Raw genomic sequence first — 19,931 nt, 5'->3', positions numbered from 1 at the left:
CCTGACTCCAAACATCTGGGCTTCATTCATTGGTCAAAACGATGGGATTTCAGCTTTGATGCTCTGCTCAATGGTGACTGTAACAGGAGGGAGATGAAGAACTATCTGATCAGGAATTCATCTGAAGAATTGACATAGGCTATAAAATATTGATAAGGCCAAAAGAAAGTTGATGGAAGGACGTGCACATCTACGTATTTTTATTTTTTTTTCCCTTGATATTTCTTTTATTGGTTCCTTGGCCCATTAAAACAATTCTTCCCATTATCTACATGGACACTGAGTATCCCTGCAGAAAATACTGTTTGCTTTGGCCAGGTCTTGGTCTTTTTATTGGCTAGTTGTGGGTAACAGCATGTAAGCCAGTATTCCCTGTTGGAAGCACAAAGTGGCCAATGGAAAAATGTACATCCAGATAGGTTCAGGCATGAACTGGAAATTCTTGGCACAGAAACCTTCTACTGTTTACCTGTCAGGTGTTTTACATATGAGATGTAGTATCTCCCATCAAAGATAAATTGGTGGTACGTCTTTAGGGATCTCCAAGAGGAGTCTTCTTTCTAGCTTTGTCTCTCAAACTAATTGTGATCTCTCCTTGATGATCCTACCGCTACCACTTCTCAGATTGATCTTTGCAATCCATTTAACATAGGGTGGCTCTTGTGAAGACCGCCCAATGTTTTCTCTGGATGTGGTCCTGTTGATCTATATATTCTAAGTCAAGGCTATCTGAATAACCCATTTAACTGTGGCCTGTCTGGCACAGAGTAGATTAAATTATTATTTTCTGTCAAGGGCAAGTAGTTATTTTCTTTTTTACCAGAATGACAATGTAAGAAAACCAATCCAGTATCAATGATAAAATAACTGGTGACTTAAGCAAGTAGACAGATCATTCTTAGACCGGAGCGAATCCTTCTTGGAGTCCATCTGAGGTCCTGATGATTCCAGGGACAGGTCTAGGTAGTTTTCTTGGCAAGAATAAGGAAGTGGTTTGCCATAACCTTTTTCTGTGCTGTGACTTCTTGGTCAGAGTTGTAGTCTTGGTTTTTCCTGATCTTTTTCCTGTAAACTCTAACCCAGAAGTATCCAGCAGAGTGCTTAGATCTGGCCTGGAATCTACCAGGAATCTAGTAGATCTGGCCTGGAATCTGGGCCTCTGCCAGTGAAAATGGAGCTCAGGAGGGCTGCATGCAGCTCTCACGAGCTCAATTTTTACTGGCAGAGGATTGGAGGAGGCCGTTGCAGCCGAAAACTGAGCTTGGGAGTCAGGGGTGGGCTTCTAAAATTTAAGCAACGGGTTCTCTGCCCAGTTGCTGGGTAGGTGTGGCCATGGTGGACGTGGCTTAGGCAGCCTCCTGCACCACAGCAGGGAGGGGTGGTTTTTGCCCTCCCCGGACTCTGGAGGCTTTCCTCGAGCCTCTGTGAGGGCAAAAACAGCCCCCCGGACTCCGGAGGCTCTCTGGAAGCCAGAATTAGGCTCATTTCTGGCCTTCCAGGAGGTCCTTTTTTCGCCCCCCCGAGCCTGTGCACGCACCATGCACTTAGCTGTATCCAAAACAGGCCACGTGGAGACTCCTGGGAGGGGAGGCGAGGGCAGGACCAGCCAGGACTGGGATTTGGGGGTTCTTTGAACTGCAGAATCTTAGCTAAAGGATCTCTCGAACCCCCAGCAGCCCACCCCTGTCGGGAGCCCGTTTTCGCTGGCGGAGTGCTCGGGCCACCAGAGGCATCCCTGACCCGAGTGATGTCAAGCAGGCCACCTCCACCCTGACCACGGCCCCCTTCCTCATGCTCCCTCCCCCAAGGTCAAGCACAACCCCTGATGTGGCCCTCAATGAAATCGAGTTTGACAGCCCTTCTCTGACTCTATCTGATCTTGCTCAGCTCTTGGAGACGAGCTAAGACCTCGCTCTACAAGCTGCTACTTAACCATGAAGTTCTGTGCCTGATCTTTAGAACACTGAGGGGCCTTAACAGTGAAAATCAGCTCTGGAGTTGTACCTGGAGACCATAATCTGAACCAGGGACACTGACTAAGAAGTAGGTACCTGGTTGTTCCAAGGAGAGTGGGTGGAGGAATGTGGCTCTGTTACTTGCACTCCGAGGCTCCTAGACATGCTTCAGATACTTGCTGTACACAGCAAGTTCTGTTCTAATTGAAAGCTGCCTTCCCTGCAGCAGCTCTTTCAAGGCCGTGCCTTGCCTGAATCGCTGCATTCCATCGTGGTTTTGTACGTGAGCCATCTTGAAAGGGTTCTCCACTGGCATATCTTATTAAGAGAGTTCATCAGCAACTATTATGTTTGCACTCCATTCGTCCTTAAGAAAGGCGGTGCAGTTGTGTTTTGGGCAGAGCTGTGATGCTTTGGCATTTGCTCCGCTTGCGTAAAGAAGTCGCAAACATTTATTCTCGGCTAATCACTGACATCAGGTAGGAAGGTGAGAACTGGATGTGCTTTAGAGGTTGGGAGGCTGGGTGGGAGGGAGACATAAGACGGAGTAATCTTAGGGACAGAGAGGCATTCTGTTATGAAAAACCAAAAGATAGTCAACATGAAACAAGTTCTTGCAGACCTTCCTATCTGCTTGATGGTGATAAAATTCCCAGCTTAGTGACAATCCTTCTGTTTGGCCTTATTTCTCTGGTTCTAAGTCTACTGTCACTACAACAGGGATTCATCTGAGATACTTCTAAGGACTGGAACGTTTGCAAAATCAGCAAAATCCTGAGCCTTGAGGCTTAAACTCCTGGGATAGTATCGTCACCGTCCCTCATGATGGTCTGTAACTCAGGGGTGTCAAACTCAAGGCCAGTGGGCTGAATCCAGCCCACAGGGTGCTTAGATCTGGCCCGAAGGGCCACCCTGGAAACAGTGAAGGACCGGCCTGCAGTGCCTCTTCCAGCAAAAATGGAGCTCGGTGGAAGGGCTCCGTTTTCGCTGGCAGAGGGTTGCAGGAGGCTGTTGCAGCCGAAAATGGAGTTTGGGAGCCCTTTTTCACTGGCAGAGCGCTCAGGCCACCACAGGTGCCCACGACACAAGTGACGCTGAGCTGGCCACGCCCACCCCGGCCCCTCAAGGTCAAGCACAACCCTGATGTGGCCCTCAATGAAATCGAGTTTGACACACCCTTGCTGTAACTCTTCTATGGACACCCCCCACAATCTTCTTGATTCCTTTATAGCCGCCATATCAGTTATGTCCCCTTTCTTCTCCGCGTTGTGTTTTTGCTGATTCAAGACCTGGCTAGGATGACACAAAAGCCTGTTTCATCACAGAGGAAGCAAACTATAGCCCTGCTTAATCAGCAGAAGAGTCCTGCTAGCCCAGCATCTCGTTTCCAAGAATTAGCTTCCCCCTTTGCCAGCAGCATTGTGGGATTCATACCCGCAACCTTATAAATGGAAGGTAAATGAACTGAGGAGAGATCCCACTGGGAGCCAAGAATCTGAATGCCGTTTTGGATCCGTTCAGGCCTGAGACAATGTACCACAGTATGCAAAGGGTTTAATGAAAATTATAAATGTGTCTGTTGCAATTACCGAAAATGCTTCTTTGACTAAACATTTGAGATGCTTTTCTGGACTGCTTGCAAACCATTTTCCAGGTCTGAAGAATTTGACTCTGAAATTTATGCTTACAAGCTCCTATTAATCATTCACCACTTCGTGTTTATAATAATGAGCATGAATGTTGGTCAAATAAAGCCATTCCCTGCTCTCTCTCTCTTTTTTCTGCTGTGGTTTAAAATTAGAAGGGACGAACTGCAGTCGTCCTGCTTTCTGCAGCCAGGCTGAGCCAAACCTTTCTATGCTCAATGCGAATTTCAGCTGCGCCGGTTTCCAAAACTCCAAATCAAAGTTTAATATCAGCTTCTCGTATCTCCTCACTTCCTCGTTTTATGGGCGACTGAGCCTGAAAGTGCCAACATTTTGTGAGGCAGATGGCACACGTGTTAAGTCTGGTCCAAGAGAACCAGGCGTTACCAAAAGTCACACAAGGCTTCCAGCACAACTGCCAGAACAAAGAGGTTGAGATAAGTGAGTATAATTATAGGAGCCATTTTACAGTCCTTTCCCTTCTGCAGCCAGCTGCTCTAGCAAAGGATATAGAATGAATGGCTTCCCTTAATTCTCACGCTGCTTTTCTGCTTTTCTTCAGAGCGTTGTCATCGGTGGTGGCTTTGGGAGCGAACATCATCTGCAACAAGATTCCAGGCTTGGCCCCACGGCAGCGAGCGATTTGCCAGACCCGCCCCGATGCCATCATAGTTATTGGAGAAGGGGCCCAGATGGGAATCAATGAATGTCAGTACCAGTTCCGATATGGCAGGTGGAACTGCTCAGCACTGGGAGAAAAAACCGTCTTTGGTCAAGAGCTTCGAGTAGGTAAGGTTCTGTGTAAAGTAATGCTCCATATTTGGCAATTTTGTCTTCTGCCTTTCTTTCTACTAGTTTTTTTTAAATCACAGTATTATTTGTCCTCTGCCTGCCTTCCTTCCTTCCTTCCTTCCTTCCTCCTTCCTTCCCTCTTCCTTTTCCGCGTCTTCTTCCTTCTCCTCTGCCTCCTCTTCTCTCTCTCTTTCTTCCTCTTCCTCCTCCTTTTCTCTTTTTCTTTCTCTTCTTCCTCCTCCACTTAATTTTTTTTTATTCAGGTGAATTTTTTTGGTAGGAGCTTTGAGGGATATTAATTTTAGAAGCAATGCTACAAGTCAAATATCTAAACTTATTCACACTTAGATTAGCTCAAATGAAACCAGTGAATTGACCAACATTTGTTATTCATTTTAGAGGGGCTGATTCTGCATATGAGTGAGATCCCTGTTGAGCATTACAGGCTCCACATGTGGCCTTGGGGCTGTCTCTGCTCTTGCTGGGGTTACTGCAATGTGGAACACGCCTTCCCTTGCTCAGAGAGTCTGCAAAGTGCTTGTCTTGAATGACTTGACCCATAGTTGCACCCATTTGAGCTTTATGACTCATTGCAGAATCCAGTCTGCCACCAGGACCAAAGGTTTATTCTTCCAAGCTTTTAGGCTTGTGCTGGAACCCTCCAGTGGTGGGATTCAAATTTTTTTACTAACAATAATGTGGGCATGGCTTGGTGGGCATGGCAGGAAAAGGATACTGCAAAATCTACATTCCCTCCCCACCCCACCCCACTAACCTGCTTTCCAGCTCCATTCTCCTGTGCAGGGCAACAAAAGAAGACCCAGCCGATCAGCTGGGACTCAATGGGAGGCAGAGAATAGAAGGGGGTAGGGCCAGTCAGAGGTGGTATGGGCCGGTTCTCTGAACTGCTCAAAATTTCCTCTACCGCTTCTCCAGAATTGGTCAGAACCTGCTGACTACCACCTCTGAACCCATCACTAGAGAATTTCTCTTTCTTTCCAGAATATGTGCCCTGGGCTGTTCTACATGTTGAATTTGTATTTATGAACCAACATAAACAACCAGGATCGTGGGAAAGGATGGGGTGCCCATAGGATGTGGTCAGATAATCAAGAAGGTAGCTAGAATGGTGTGACCAAATCGCTGCTTGTTTTTTATGTACACATACAACTCATTATCCCACTCAATAGTAGTAACTGTGAGAGGGAACTCAGAGTCCTAGTGGGCAATCATTTAAATATGAGCCAGCAGTGTGTCGCAGTTGCCAAAAAAGCCAACACAGTTCTAGGCTGCATAAATAGAGGGACAGAATTAAGATCACGTGAAGTGATGATATCATTTTATAATGCCTTGGTAAGGCCATACTTGGAATACTGCATCCAGTTTTGGTCATCACAGTGTAAAAAAGATGTTGCGACTCTAGAAAGAATGCAGAGGCTCTAGAAAGAATTCAGAGACTCTAGAAAGAATGCAGAGAGAAGCAACCCAGATGGTTAAGGGGACTGGAGGCTAAAACATATGAAGAATGGTTGCTGGAACTGAGCATGGCTAGTCTAGTGAAGAGAAGGACTAGGGGAGACATGATAGCTGTCTTCCAATATCTCAGGGGCTGCCCCAAAGAAGAGGCAGTCAAGTTATTCTCCAAAGCACCTGAGGGCAGGACAAGAAGCAATGGGTGGAAACTGATCAAGGAGAGAAGCAACCTAGAACTAAGGAGACATTTCCTGACAGAACAATTAATCAGTGGAACAATTTCCTCCAGAAGTTGTAAATGTTCCAACACTGGAAATTCTATTCTATTCTTTAAAAAGTTGCCATCATTACCATACCCTGTTGACACCTCTGAAGATGAGAGTGGGAAAACATCATAAGAAGAACTACGATTACATTCTCTAGTCCTGCCTTACATATAAGTAGAGATGATTTCTGGACCCAGTGCAATATATGCATGCTTAGTTAGAACAGTTTTACAAAATTAGGGATTGATGGCTATGAGTTACATCTCAACAAAGTTCTCGGATGTAACCATCTCATATTCAAGGTTGAGAAGCTAGGCATCACCCTTATCAATTCTTCTTCTTTGTGCCACTGCAAAAACCTTTTAATTTTTCCCCATTATTATTCTGTAGCAGAATAATGAAAGCTGTAAGACAAAAATAGCATATATCATTTCAGAGATATTTCCTTACCTAACCAGAGAAGCAGCATGATCACAGGCAGGCAAAAATGCAGTGGGCCTCGGAGCAATTTCTGACTTCCTGTAGGCTTCTCCATTGACATCAATTGTGGAAGCTGGCAGGAAGCATTAGAAATCATGGTTGCTTAACTGCAGCTGCCCAGCCAGCTAATACAACTGGTCTGAAAATCCTTGAAATTTCAGTATGGGGTGTAATGGATCCCAGATTTTGGACACATAAGTTAACCCATTTGAGACAACTTGATTCAAAAATTCATGCCCTATGATGCACTATTTTAGCTAGTTGAAGACTGTAATAGTATACACACACACACACAAACACACAATCTGCTCTCGAATCTGTTCTTTAACATTTCTGTAAAATTTCTTCTGCCTATGTACAGGGGCCTTTGTGGGAAAGAATCAAGAGAGTTAAATGTTGGCCACAACTGAACAATTGCACCCCTGCCCCTTCTTATGTGCGATGCGTGTGTGATACATGCAGAAAAAGCGGGAGGGCTTGATTACATGGTTGCAGCTGCATCCAAGAGTGTTGGTGGCACAGTGGTTAGAATGCGGTATTGCAGATTTAATTCTGCTGACTGCCAACTGCCAGTAGTTCAAATCTCACCGGCTCAAGGTTGACTCAGCTTTCTATCCTTCTGAGGTTGGTAAAATGAGGACCCAGATTGTTGGGGGCAATATGCTGCCTCTGTAAACCACTTAGAGAGGTCTGTAAAGCACTATGAAGCGGTATATAAATCTAAGTGCATTTGCTAATTGTATCTTGACTCTCACCCACACCTCTGTGGGAATTGATGAAGGTTGAACTGTTGGGTTCTTAATGTTGTCTGAGCTTGGTTGGCTTCTTCCAAACATCTGGTTATCAGACTAGGGAACTTCATCAGTGCAGGGGAGAGTGGGGTCCAATCTTGGTTGGGATGGGTTGGTGTGTTTTTTTTGATAATTCCTTAATTGGAGTATTGTTACTTCCCTGGCTGAAACACATCAGATATAATATTAAGGAAGAAACAATGCCCACCTCATCTCCATACAATAGCTATCAACACCTTTTGGTTAGAGTAAGGCTATTTGGAATAGTAGGAACTACTTGTAGATGATGGTGGTAATCAGATACAAGAAACAATATGAAGCAGCCTCGGTGGTACAGTGGTTAGAGTGCAGTACTGCAAACTTCTTCTGCTGATTGCCAGCTGCCTGCAATTTGGCAGTTCAAATCCCACCAGGCTCAAGACTGACTCAGCCTTCCACCCTGCTGAGGTGGGTAAAATGAGGACCCAGATTGTTGGGGGCAAAAGGCTGACTCTGTGAACCGCTTAGAGAGGTCTGTAAAGCACTATAAAGCAGTATAGAAGTCTAAGTGCTAATTGCTATTGCTAATATGATGGCTATTGCTATCCATTTGCATCTACTCAAAATTATTTTCCAAACCTGGTGGTGTCAGAAATCACATTCCATCTTCTACTTCAACGGTGATAAATGAGAAAACATTTAAGAGGGGTTGGCCATTATTTGTATATTATTCATACCTTGCATGTTTACTGTACTATTTAGAATAGATAATGAGGAACTTTTTATTAATGGTAATGAGTCCACAAATCCAATTATTGGAAATCTTCAACCCTGCATCTCAGTAGGTGTTGTTTGTACATTTTAAGCATTCGTTCAGTTGCCCCCATCCTTCACAACAATAGCCTGTAATAAAACATAGTTTGTGACCTTCATGACCTCGTCAAGGATTGAGGTTACCTGCACCCCAAATAGGGAAGTGGCAAAAAAAAGAGTGAGATTAAATACCTTTTGGAATATGGTGGCTACACATTCCCCTGTCCGTTTTGTGTTGAAAAGATTTGAACTTGTGGGATCTGCTTTGCATCTGGATTCATGCCTATTTGTACCTTTTCATTGTCTGTTTTGATACTCTGAATGGCTAGAAAACCTTTGCTTTTAAAAAGAAAAAAAAACCTGAAAACTTCAGGACAGAGAATTGCACAATAACATAACCTTCTTTTTCTATACTTGCGTGGAAGTTATTTGTCGTATATATAGTAGATAGACATATAGGTATGTCCTCTAGTTACGATCTTAATTGACCCTGCCCATTAGGGTTATGTCATAATTGCTGTAAGATTCAAAAACCAATTATAGGACTGTTTTGTGGTAGTCATTCAGTGAACCCATTGTTTCGCTATGGAGTGGTTTTGCCGAAAACCAAAGTTTGGCAAAACTGTTGTAAAACACGGACACGTGATCATGACATAATGCCAATAGCCATAAATGCAACCATAGAACATAGAACAACATAGTTGGAAGGGACCTTGGAGGTCATCTAGTCCAACCGCCTGCTCAAGCAGGAGAGTTTTTACCATTTCAAACAAATAGCTGTCCAGGCTCTTCCTGAAAGCCTCCAGTGATGGGGCACCTATAACTTCCGCTGGTTGGTTGTTCTCATTGTTAGGAAATTTCTCCTTAGTTCTAGATGTCTCCACTCCTTGACTAGTTTCCCTCCATCATTTGTTGCCTTGCCTTCTGGTCCCTTGGACAATAGTTTCCCTTCCTCATCTTTGTGGCAGCCCCTCAAATACTGGAAAACTGCTTGTTGCCAAATCACATGAAATGCAGGCATCAGAATTTTGGATCTGGTACGACCTTTTTCAGGTAGGCCTGAACTTTGAACTGTTGCTAATAGACTCGTCATAAGTTGATAACTATCTCTGCAGTAGTTTTAATATCCTTACTCTATGGCTCCATTTATTGAAGAGAAGGAGGAAGAGAGAGAGAGATCTTAAATCAAGTTTGACAATTTTGATAAATGAGAAATGATTTTACCTTTAAAATTATTATTCATGCTGGGATTTGTCCGTTCCTTTGTTTCACATTACATAGCATTGGCACTGGTATTTAACTGGATAAATACCATTAATGTCAAGTTAATGTTATGCTTATTTATTGCAAAATATATTTGTTTCTATTATGGGAAAGCTACCTTGCGGATATCTTTTCAATCTAATAAAAACATTGAGAATGTTAAGGAAGCCGGAAATAATTGGAGAGAGAGACAGAAAAGAGGACAATCTGGATAATTTTATAATGTAAGGCAGAAGCATGCTGTATTATTTTCTGAGTACTAAGAAAGCATATTTTGAATTGTACTGAAGCTGATTCACATTAAGGCCAGGCTGTGAATATTGGTCCCTATAAGTATTTTATTGTTGATGAGTAATAAAATGTTTTTCTGCAGGAAAACTTTGAGCAAGAAAGCACTTTTCAACAAGAAAATACAGAGGGATATTTTTATTAATCTCTCTATATAAAAGCGAAATACCACTCATGCATCATCACAAAATCTCCAAAACCGTAAAGCCTACAACCTTGAAAGTTGGCACGTATGTTCCTCTTGGCTTCTAGGTGCTCACTAAGAAAGGATTTTTCAAAATGACCATCAGAGCATTAGTATTTCCTATACTATTAAATGACCAATAATTCAAAATGGAGGCTACAACCACATGATCACAGCTTCCACCTCTACTTTTTTTAAGCTTCGTGACAAATAGCCCTCATAATGCTATGTGTTAAACATAAACATTTGGAATATTATACGTTTATTTCAAAGCAACCTCACAAGGACCAATAAAAAGCAAGTTTATTGTTAATGTGTTTGAACTTCAGAAGATTTGCTTCCAAGGGCCATCCTGGCTGGAATCAGTTTCGGCAAACCCATGATATGGCTCTTCTAGCACACAACTGAACCAAAGAATTCAGTTGAGTGATATGTGGGCCTTGTTCCCCCCTGTAGGTCTTTCAAATAATCTTGGGTGCACATAAGATGCGTCAAGACTCTTGCTGTGGTTTGCCGGCAGCCTGTGCAGACAGCAGCAGAATCGGATAGTGGGGAAGAACAGGGACCAGTCCGGGAGTCTGGGGAGGACTCGGATGAAGGTCCTGCGTCCAATACAGAGATGGGGCCAGGACCCTCTGGGAGTTATGTGCTGACTCTGGAATCTCCAGAATCTGACAGCAGAGAGGCAGAGGAACAAGGGGAGCCTGTTCCCAGTGTGCGTGTGCGCAGAGCTGCCAGAAGGCAAGACCAGCTAAGACAAAAGGGGTAACTCAGGAGTAAAGCTTGGAGGTGATTGCCCCTCCCATAGGTATAAAGTTAGTGCAAAGGTAGAGAAATCTTTGCAGGAAGCAAAGTCATTCTATGCAGATTAATCCTTGAAGCTCTTTGTGGACTTTGTACTACGGTTGTTTTTTTTAGAGTTCATTTGGCACTTTAGTTGTTGGCAGCCATTCAAAGGAGAGAAAGGTGGGTGCTTATCTTGAGGGACTGTTTGGGACTCATTACAGGCTGGGAATTAACATAATTCCCAGCGCTGAAATAAAATAAGAGTTGTTTGGACTAAGTGTGTGCTTAATTACGGTCTCAGGAAACCTCTAAATTTGTCCTGGTGTGGGGTCCTTGGTGCTCTCTGAGTTTGATGGCTTTCTTGCAGATGTTTCATTACCTAACTAGGTAACATCATCAATTCAACTCTGAGTTACAGATATTCTCTTCTATTGTCCTGGGTATGTTTCATGAATTCCCAGCTGATGAATGTTCAGTGAGAAAAAGGTATATGAGCAGCCTTATTTGTGGTGGTGCAGTGGTTGGAATGCAGTATTGCAGGCTAATTCTGTTGACTACCAGGGTTCAATCCTCACCAGCTCAAGGTTGACTCAACCTTCCCTCCTTCCGAGGTCGGTGAAATGAGGACCCAGATTCTTGGAGGCAATAGGCTGACTCTGCAAATCGCTTAGAGAGGACTGTAAAGCACTTTGAAGCGGTATATAAGTCTAGGTGCTATATTCTGAAGATAAATCAAGGAGTGGAATGAGATCTGGTAGAGGTATCCATAGGAGGGGTAAAAAAAGTCAAGTTGATAACTACAACTATAATCCAACACCTGCCCTTTTTACATGCATCTCTGTCTTTAATAATCTGAAAAGGCTGGGCTGACCATTGCAGTCCTGACAGTTTTCTCAAGCAGATTCTGATCCACCACAAAACTCATTCAGTGCATGATGATGTTCCATATTAGAGGCTACCAATAAGGCTTTGGTCTCATTTCCACTGTTCCTCTGGTGAATTGAATCCTTTCAATTTAGGAGGAGTGTGCTCTGCAAAATGTCCCATGCTTTGTACGAAAGAAATGGTTAAATCCCAGGTAGCTAAGTGTCCTATGGATTGAGCTACAATCTCCAGGATCCCATTGTGGCTGTTTAGTAGCCTGGAAGTTCTGGAAGTTGAGGTTCTATCACTCAAAGAACATGGGATCAGGAAGAGTTGGATCAAATTGGTCGTGTTTTAGAGCAGGCGCCTTTAAACTTGACAGCTTTAAGACTTCTGGACTTCAACTTCCAGAATTCTTCCTCCAGTCATGTTAGCTCAGGAATTCTGGGAGTTGAAGTCCACAAGTCTTAAACTTGCCAAATTTGAAGACCCTTGTTTTAGAGACACGTCCTTCATTAGGAAGATCCCTTCAACCACATTAGACCATTCACCCCTCTAGCTAAGAATAATCAAATGCGACTGGAACTTTTAAAGGAATCAAACTAATCCACATTTTGGTACAGACAGATCTGGACTAATGCCCTAAGACAAGGGTCTTCAAACATGGCAAGTTTGAGACTCATGAACTTCAACTCCTAGAATTCCTGAGCTAACATGACTGGAGGAGGAATTCTGGGAGTTGAAGTCCACAAGTCTTAAAGCTGTCAAGTTTGAAGACCCCCCTACCCTAATATATGAATCGGAGCAACAATTTTAGGTCTTGGCATTACTCTGAACCTAGCCATGTAATCCCCACCCCATCTAGAAATAATACCCAAAATTGCTGGGAAATTGCACTGAGGGGAAAATCCCAGCAGAAGTGAACAGGGGCTGTATGGGAATAATATCAATTGTGAGATGAGACGCGATAAAGGGCTTTTTTGGATAAAACCAAAGGCAAATTATCCTGCAAGCCAAAGGAGAACAGGCCTTGTTTTTTCCAGTTTGCCAATGTGTGCCAGTGCCAAATGATTTGCAATCTCCAAATTCCACAGAGGTGTCTCAGAATGCACAGCAGCATTTAGGTTTCTACCACATGCCATCCGGCACCCCAATTGCCAGCAAGTCGGGGCAATGAAACGATCCATCATGCGAAAGCACTCCCAAGTTCTACTCTGACATTGCTTTGAAGCTGTAAATTAGCAGAAAGCAATATAAGCCGTGGAATTATTGTCAAACAGTTTAGAAGCAGGGGTGGGCGGGTTAAAGGCTGACTTGCATAGCTCGCAGACAGAAGGTGATCTCGAGATGATGTTTTTGGTGATGAGATAAGATAAAAAGGTGACTTGCTACCGCGAAAGAGGAGGAGACACTCAGAAGGCACTGGCTGGATACCGTAATAAAACGCTCAAGATTCCAGCTTGCGTCTAGGTGCATTGCTGAAGCCACATCAAGAAGGATTTTTCTTCCTCCAGGCTGCTGGAGTTTCAAGTAACACGTCCCTCTGAACTCCGATGGCACATTTATTGAGCTGCAAGGTCAGCCAGGAAGCTACCTCTCCACATTCCATTCAAATCTCTCTCTCTCTCTCTCTCCTTCTCTAGGCCTGCTCTGAAAAAAAGAAAAAAGTTGCATGTATCTGCTACTATGGAGGAGCCAAGGGGGTCTCCTCATTTTTGACTGCCTGGTGTTTGCAACTCAAGGGTCACGCTAACCTTATGGCCACTTCTTACAAGCCACCTTTTCTTTCTTTCTTTTTTTAAAATAATTTTTACTGAGTTTTCACCTTTTGGGGCTCTATCAAGCCACAGGAATCACAGAGAAGAGGAAACTTCCAACATCAAGGCTGATGCTCTTCTTATCTTGCACTGCCCCGAAACTCACATGGAGGTTCCCTCTTGATCGCATTCTATATAAAACAGATTCTATATACATTTTTTTGCAGTTGTTTGTGGCATCGGTTATTCCATTTTTCTGTACACACACACATATAAAATTTACAATTACACTATTACACTTTTATGTTATCTTTTCTTTCCATTGTCTAACGAGACATACAGTTTTTCCCAGTCTGTATAGCATTCTTTTTCTTCTCTCTCCTGCACTTCCATTGTAAGCTTGTTCATTTGTGCGCAGTCCATTGCTTTCTTTAGGATCATATCGTCTGTGGGACTACCGTCTAATTTCCAATTTTGAGCATATATTATCCTAGCCACTGTTAATATATGTGTTATTAAGTATTCAATATCTTTAGAATATTCACCTCTAATTATCACTGGTAGAAATGTTTTGGGTTTCGGTACTATCTTTAAGCCTGTTATTTCCTGTAACTAGATCTTTTATTCCAAAATTTCTTTGCCTTTGGACAGGTCCACCACATGTGAAAGAAGGTACCTGCCAGCAATAAAACATTTCGTGCAAATGTTCTTTGCATGAGGCTGCCATTGTTCATTTGTAATTTTTCATCCATAATTTTCGCAATCTTCTAATTGTATACTGTATCCAATTTTTTTCATCCAGGACAAGCCACCTTTTCTGTTTGGGTGTCTCAATTCCAATATTTATTTTTGGATCAGCAAGACATCCCTAACAAGTTCTATGGAACCTTCAGCCCACCATCCCAGACAGGGGTGTCAAACTCGATTTCACTGAGGGCCGCATCCGGGTTGTGTTTGACCTCGGGGGACCAGGGGGGTGCATGGCCAGAGTGGGACGGCCCAACTTGACGTCACTCATGTCGCGGCACCTGTGGTGGACCGAGTGCTCTGCCAGTGAAAATGAGCTCCTGAGCTCTGTTTTTTGCTACGGTGGCCTCCTGCAACCCTCTGCCAGTGAAAACAGAGCTCAGGAGGGCCACACGCTGGCAGAGGCACCACAGGCCGGTCCTTCGCTGTTTCCATGGCGTCCCTGTGGGCCAGATCTAAGCACCCTATGGGCCGAATCCAGCCTTGAGTTTGACACCCTTGATCTAAGAGCACTTATTGTCCAGTCAGACTACGCAGGTAGTCCTTGACTTACCATTACAATTGAGCCCCAGATTTCTCTTGCTAAGCGAGGCATTTGTTAAGTGAGTTTTGCCTCATTTTTTGACTTTTCTTGCCACATTTGATTAGATTGTACACAATCAAAATTTTTCCCCCTCTGGAGAAAAGTCTTCAGAATGAGAGAATGTGGGTGGCTTCTTTCCTGCAGGAATTTCTCTCTTATCCTGGGCATGATGTCCTTTTCTTTCCAGACCCCAATTCCCCCTGATAGCAAAGGGCCCATCAACCTGGAAGATGTTGTAATCAGTGGTGTGATTCAATTTTTTTTACTGCCGGTTCTATGGGCGTGGCTTGGTGTGCATGGTGTGGCTTGGTGGGGGTGGCAGAGGAAGGATACTGCAAAATCCCCATTCCCTCCCCACCCCACTAACCTGCTTTCCAGCTCCGTTCTCCTATGCAGGGCAACCAAAGAAGACCCAGATGATCAGCTGAGACTCAATGGGAGGCAGAGAATAGATGGGGGTGGGGCCAGTCAGAGTCAGAGGTGGGACTTGCCGGTTCTCTGAACTACTCAAAAGTTCTGCTATGGGTTCTCCAGAACTGGTCAGAACCTGCTGAATACCACCTCTGGGTTAGTATTTGGATGGGAGATTGCCAGTACCTAGGCAGAGGTAGCCACTTCCATATTTGACCAAGTGAATGTATCTTAGAAATCAAACTCAGACTTGTTCCCTGGGGAATTCTGGGTGTTAAAGCACACTTCTTAAAATTGCTGAGGTTGAGAAACAATGACCCATATAATGTACAATGTCTTAAATTATCAATTGCTTTCAAATAACTTTCTCTCGGTCTACCTGAAGCTAATGAAAGATACAACATAAGCACTGGTGGGATTCAAATTTTTTCACTACTGGTTCTGTGGGCGGGGCTTGGTGGGCGTGGCAGGGGAAGGATACTGTAAAATTTCCAGTCAGAGGTGGGATTTGCCAGGTCTCTGAACTACTCAAAATTTCCGCTACCGGTTCTCCAGAACTGATCAGAACCTGCTGAAGACCACCTCTGGTTGTCACGTTTCATCTATATATCTCTCTCTCTGACTCTCTAAACATCTTCAGGTTAGCCTCCTTGATTCAAAGGAATCAGTTTGTTAACTGAGCTTGTTTCGCTGAGCATAAACTCAAAATAGTCTGTTGATACTACGCAATTACTCAAAGCACCTATCTCACTATCTTTTACGCCAGTTATTGTTGGCAACAGGCAGGGTTTTTTTAAACATAACTTTTAGGAATTACATAACATACATATAATCACTGGTTTATATTTTTAGAGTTTTGAGCTGGCAGGCTCTTTCCTTGTGAAACTCTGTTCCTGTTTGTCCTCCTGTTCATTTTCTGGGGTTGCAAGCTGCTGGAAATTGGACAGAGGGGTTGGACTAGAAGACCTTCAAGGTCCCTTCCAACCTAACTATTCTCTATTCTGTGTTCTTTTTCAACCTGTCTTGGCTGGCACGCAGTGAGATTTTGAAATTAAGAATATTCCTATCTTTGTAAGATGTGCTTTACGATATTTATCTCTGGTGGTTTAAAATGTTGTTGAGTACATGATTTTAAGATTCTGACTATTTTATTACTATTCCCTGAGAGTCTTGAGTTAGAAGTAAAAGATTCCTTCAAAATGCAGTAGAAGGTTTGCTCCTCTGAAACAAGCATTGAGTTTAATTAGTCCCAACAAGATCAATTTTGCAGTTCATTAATGAAATTTATCTGGAGTAAGCTAATATATTACTGGGTACATGTCTATCTTTCTATATGGCCTTTGTTTCTCCTCCCCCTTGTTTTAATCCTCAGTTGAATTTCATATTACATTAAACATTGGGGGCTTAGTGAAAATTGTGAGTAGTGGGCCAAAGGACTCCAGGTGAAAATCCGATACTTCCTCCTTATTACTAAATACAGAAAGTTCTCAACTTACAACTGTTGGTTTAGTGACTGTTCAAAGTTTCGACACCGAAGAAAGTAACTTATGACCATTTTTGACACTTATGACAGTTGCTGCCTTCGCCTGGTTATGGATCAAAATTGGGGTACTTGGCAACTGGCCTGTATTTATGACTGTTGCGATGTCCCAGGGTCACATGATTACCATTTATAACAGGGCTCTTCAAACTTGATAGCTTTAAGACTTGCGGACTTCAACTCCCAGAATTCTTCCTCCAGTCATGTTAGCTCAGGAATTCTGGGGGTTGAAGTCCACAAGTCTTAAACTTGCCAAGTTTGAAGTCCCTTGGTTTATAACCTTCCCAGCTGGCCTTCCTACAACCAAAGCCAACTCAGAAAGCCAGATTCACTTAACGGTTTAAAAACTGCTTAACAACTGTGGCTGTAAAATGGGGGCAAAAAACTCATTTAACAACTTCCTTGCTTAGCAGTGGAAATGTTGAGCTCAATTGTGGTCCATTTTGAGCGTTCTTTTTCATTCTTGATGCCATTTGATATATGGTGTGATGTATTAGATCGAATTGATGAACTTGCAACTAAGAACAATAATTTATCTCTTTCTGTTTTGTTGACTGTATTGTAATTTCTCCGTTTGATTGTCATGTGCTGCCAGGAGATATCGAGAGCTGGGTGGCATAGAACTTTAATAAATTATTATTATTGATCGCAATTTATACAGGTTGATTTATGAGCACGATGCATCCTGGAATTGTAGTCATGTTATCACAGGTCTGTGGAGAGGAAATTGCAACTTGAAGGATAGGTTGTAAATAGCTTCTTAAAGTCTGAATGGTCCTTAAATGACCAGTCGCAAGTTCAGGACTTTAGTACATATGTAATATGCATAGTACATATTATATATGCCCATGTATATGGGATATACAGTCAACTACATTTGTTATTATGCAGCACCACATAATATATTTAACACATAACTTAGAGTATTTGATGGTTGATAATTTATGTAAGGTTTTAGGTTTAATACCTGACAGGTAAGAGATATTAATCATATAAATTCTGCCATATTAAGGACAATTGAATTTATTTATTTTTCTTTTAAAATGACCTATCTCTTCCTTCCGATACTTCCTTGTGTAAATCATTGGAAAGATTGTCCAATCACCCAGGGGCATCAAAGACAAGATCCCAAAAGGGAAGACTGCATATCCGACCATGCAGTCAAAGCTTGCTCCTTCTTTATGTGTCTGATACATGTGAAACTTGTTTAAAAAGTGGGAGGGGCTTTGGCCGTGCTTTGCAGCTGCCATCTTAGCTGTTTCAACACTCCTGCAGTAGGGTTTGCTTTTCCTTAATGCAGATTTCCCAACCATGGCAACCTTAAGACCCATGGACTTCAATCCCTAGCACAAGGGTCTTCAAACTTGGCAAGTTGAAGACTTGTGGACTTCAACTCCCAGAATTCCTGAACTAACCTGACCGGAGGAGGAATTCTGGGAGTTGAAGTACACAAATCTTAAATCTATCAAGTTTGAAGACCTCTGCCCTACAATTCTATAGCTAAGGAATTCTGGGAGTTGAGGTTCTCCTGTCTTATAATAGCCAAGGTTGGGGAATCCTTCTTTTAAAAAAAATGATCATCACATTTGTGGATCCAAGAGTTACAGTGGAAGAGTCAAGACAAACTCTTTCCTTTCCATTCAAGCTCATGTCAAACAGTTGTCAGATATCCTTAACTGCTCTGTTCAGCCCTTCAGGAGTTAATTAGGCCATGCTGTCTGAATTCTGCTGGGTGCAGAATTTTTGCCTTCAGCACTTTGCTGTGTCGTGACTTGAACCGGAGCTGCAAAAGTCTTCCTAAGAAAAATAAGCAAGATATGTCAAGACCTGTCGTTCCTCACTATTAATGTTCAAGACTGGATGTCTTCTCCTTCCTGATTATTTATACCTCTGTAACTGTGAGAGGTGCCCTATGCAATAACCCCAAGGGAATGATGGGTTATGATGTAGTTAATATACTCTAATATTAGAGCAACAGCAGCCAGCAAGGACCCTACACAATACAGGTGTGACCTACAGCACATTGTCCTTCATTTTAGGATATCTATCATCATTCCGTTTAGTTTCTTCCTTTGCAGTTGCCCCAAATTACATGAGGACTATTGGCATGGGCATTCCAGTATAGCCAATCCAGTCAATATACATAACTATATGCCTAGAAAATATTAAAATATCCAAGCAGAGGGTAACACAAAATTAAACCATTGACTTTGGATTGGAGGGGGGGGGAGTTTGTTTATTTTTTTTATCTTGTGGGCAAATAAGACTTGGTATCATGCCCTTAACCGCCCCCTCAGAGTCTGAATCCGAGGAGAAGCTGAACAGCCACCAGGGAGTGGGAGTGTGGCTATGTTGGCTGTGGAGGAAACTGGAGAAGGGCAAAGGCAGGCTGGTCAGAGCAGGAAAAAGGTAGAACAAGGGAGAGGGGGTTCAAAGGAAGACCAAGGCCCACCCCGTCTTCATTCTAGGGCACACAGGAAAGAATGGAGAAGAGAGCAACGTGGGTTGCGTGGCTTACGAGGGAAGAAAGGGCCCTGATTCCCTTCATAAGGCCCACCTGGGAAGGGAGTTTAAAGGAGAACCAATTGGGAGGGGCATTCGTTGGGAACAAATGTTGAGTTTATCTTGTGTTGGTTCCTGTTATCTGAGTTCCTGGCATCCTCCCAACTGGTTTGATTTACAACTTTGTTACTTCATTTCTGGAACTTCGTATTTTGCTCTGCTGGATTTGTTACCTTATTTTGCCCTGTTGGATTTATAATTTAAAGTTTTCAGTTTACAATGTCTGGACTGGAATATCTGCAGCCAAAGGCTGGTGCAGGTTCATGGGAGAGTTTTTCTCCAGACCGGAAGATAACCGGGTCATTGGGGGCAAAGTTGGAGCTAATAAAGGGATCTCTATTTATTCTCCTGCTTTGTTGCCTCTGTGCCACGCCCCAGGTCATCACCTTTGGATGTATGCCAGTGAGACTTGGACTGTATACAGGAGGCGCTCTAGGCAACTGAAACACTTCCACACGACCTGCCTCCGCAGACTTCTGAGGATCCAGTGGCAGGACAAGGTGTCAGACACAGAAGTCCTCTCTAGAGCAGGCCTGCTGATGAAAGCCCAGACAGGCTGGGCAGGCCATGTTGCAAGGATGCCAGACCACCGCATCCCTAAACAGCTCCTCCGTGGTGAGCTGTCTCAAGGAAAGCGATCACAAGGAGGACAAAGGAAGTGATACAAAAACTCGTTAAAAGCCTCTTCCAAGTCCCTGGACATTGACATCACCTCCTGGGAAACCGTGGCACAAGATTGATTGACATTGCG

The 19,931-nt window shown here is 43.3% G+C and overlaps 1 protein-coding gene across 2 annotated transcripts in view; it reads left to right on the top strand.

Annotated features, from left to right (window-relative positions):
- WNT7B (Wnt family member 7B) overlaps positions 1 to 19,931 on the top strand; it is a 145,391-nt gene that overhangs the window by 97,625 nt on the left and 27,835 nt on the right. For both annotated transcript variants that reach the window (XM_026702426.2, XM_087934218.1), the window contains exon 2: positions 4,164 to 4,390. In XM_026702426.2, coding sequence (XP_026558211.1) covers positions 4,164 to 4,390 — 227 coding nt within the window. The remainder of the gene's footprint in view (positions 1 to 4,163; positions 4,391 to 19,931) is intronic.

The sequence above is a fragment of the Pseudonaja textilis genome, chromosome 5, assembly GCF_049901715.1.
Source record: "Pseudonaja textilis isolate UNSWEBS1 chromosome 5, rPseTex1.2, whole genome shotgun sequence".
NCBI classification, from domain to species: Eukaryota; Metazoa; Chordata; class Lepidosauria; order Squamata; family Elapidae; genus Pseudonaja; species Pseudonaja textilis.
The sequence above is the reverse complement of the archived record's forward strand: the minus strand, read 5'-3'. Positions and strand labels throughout refer to the sequence as shown.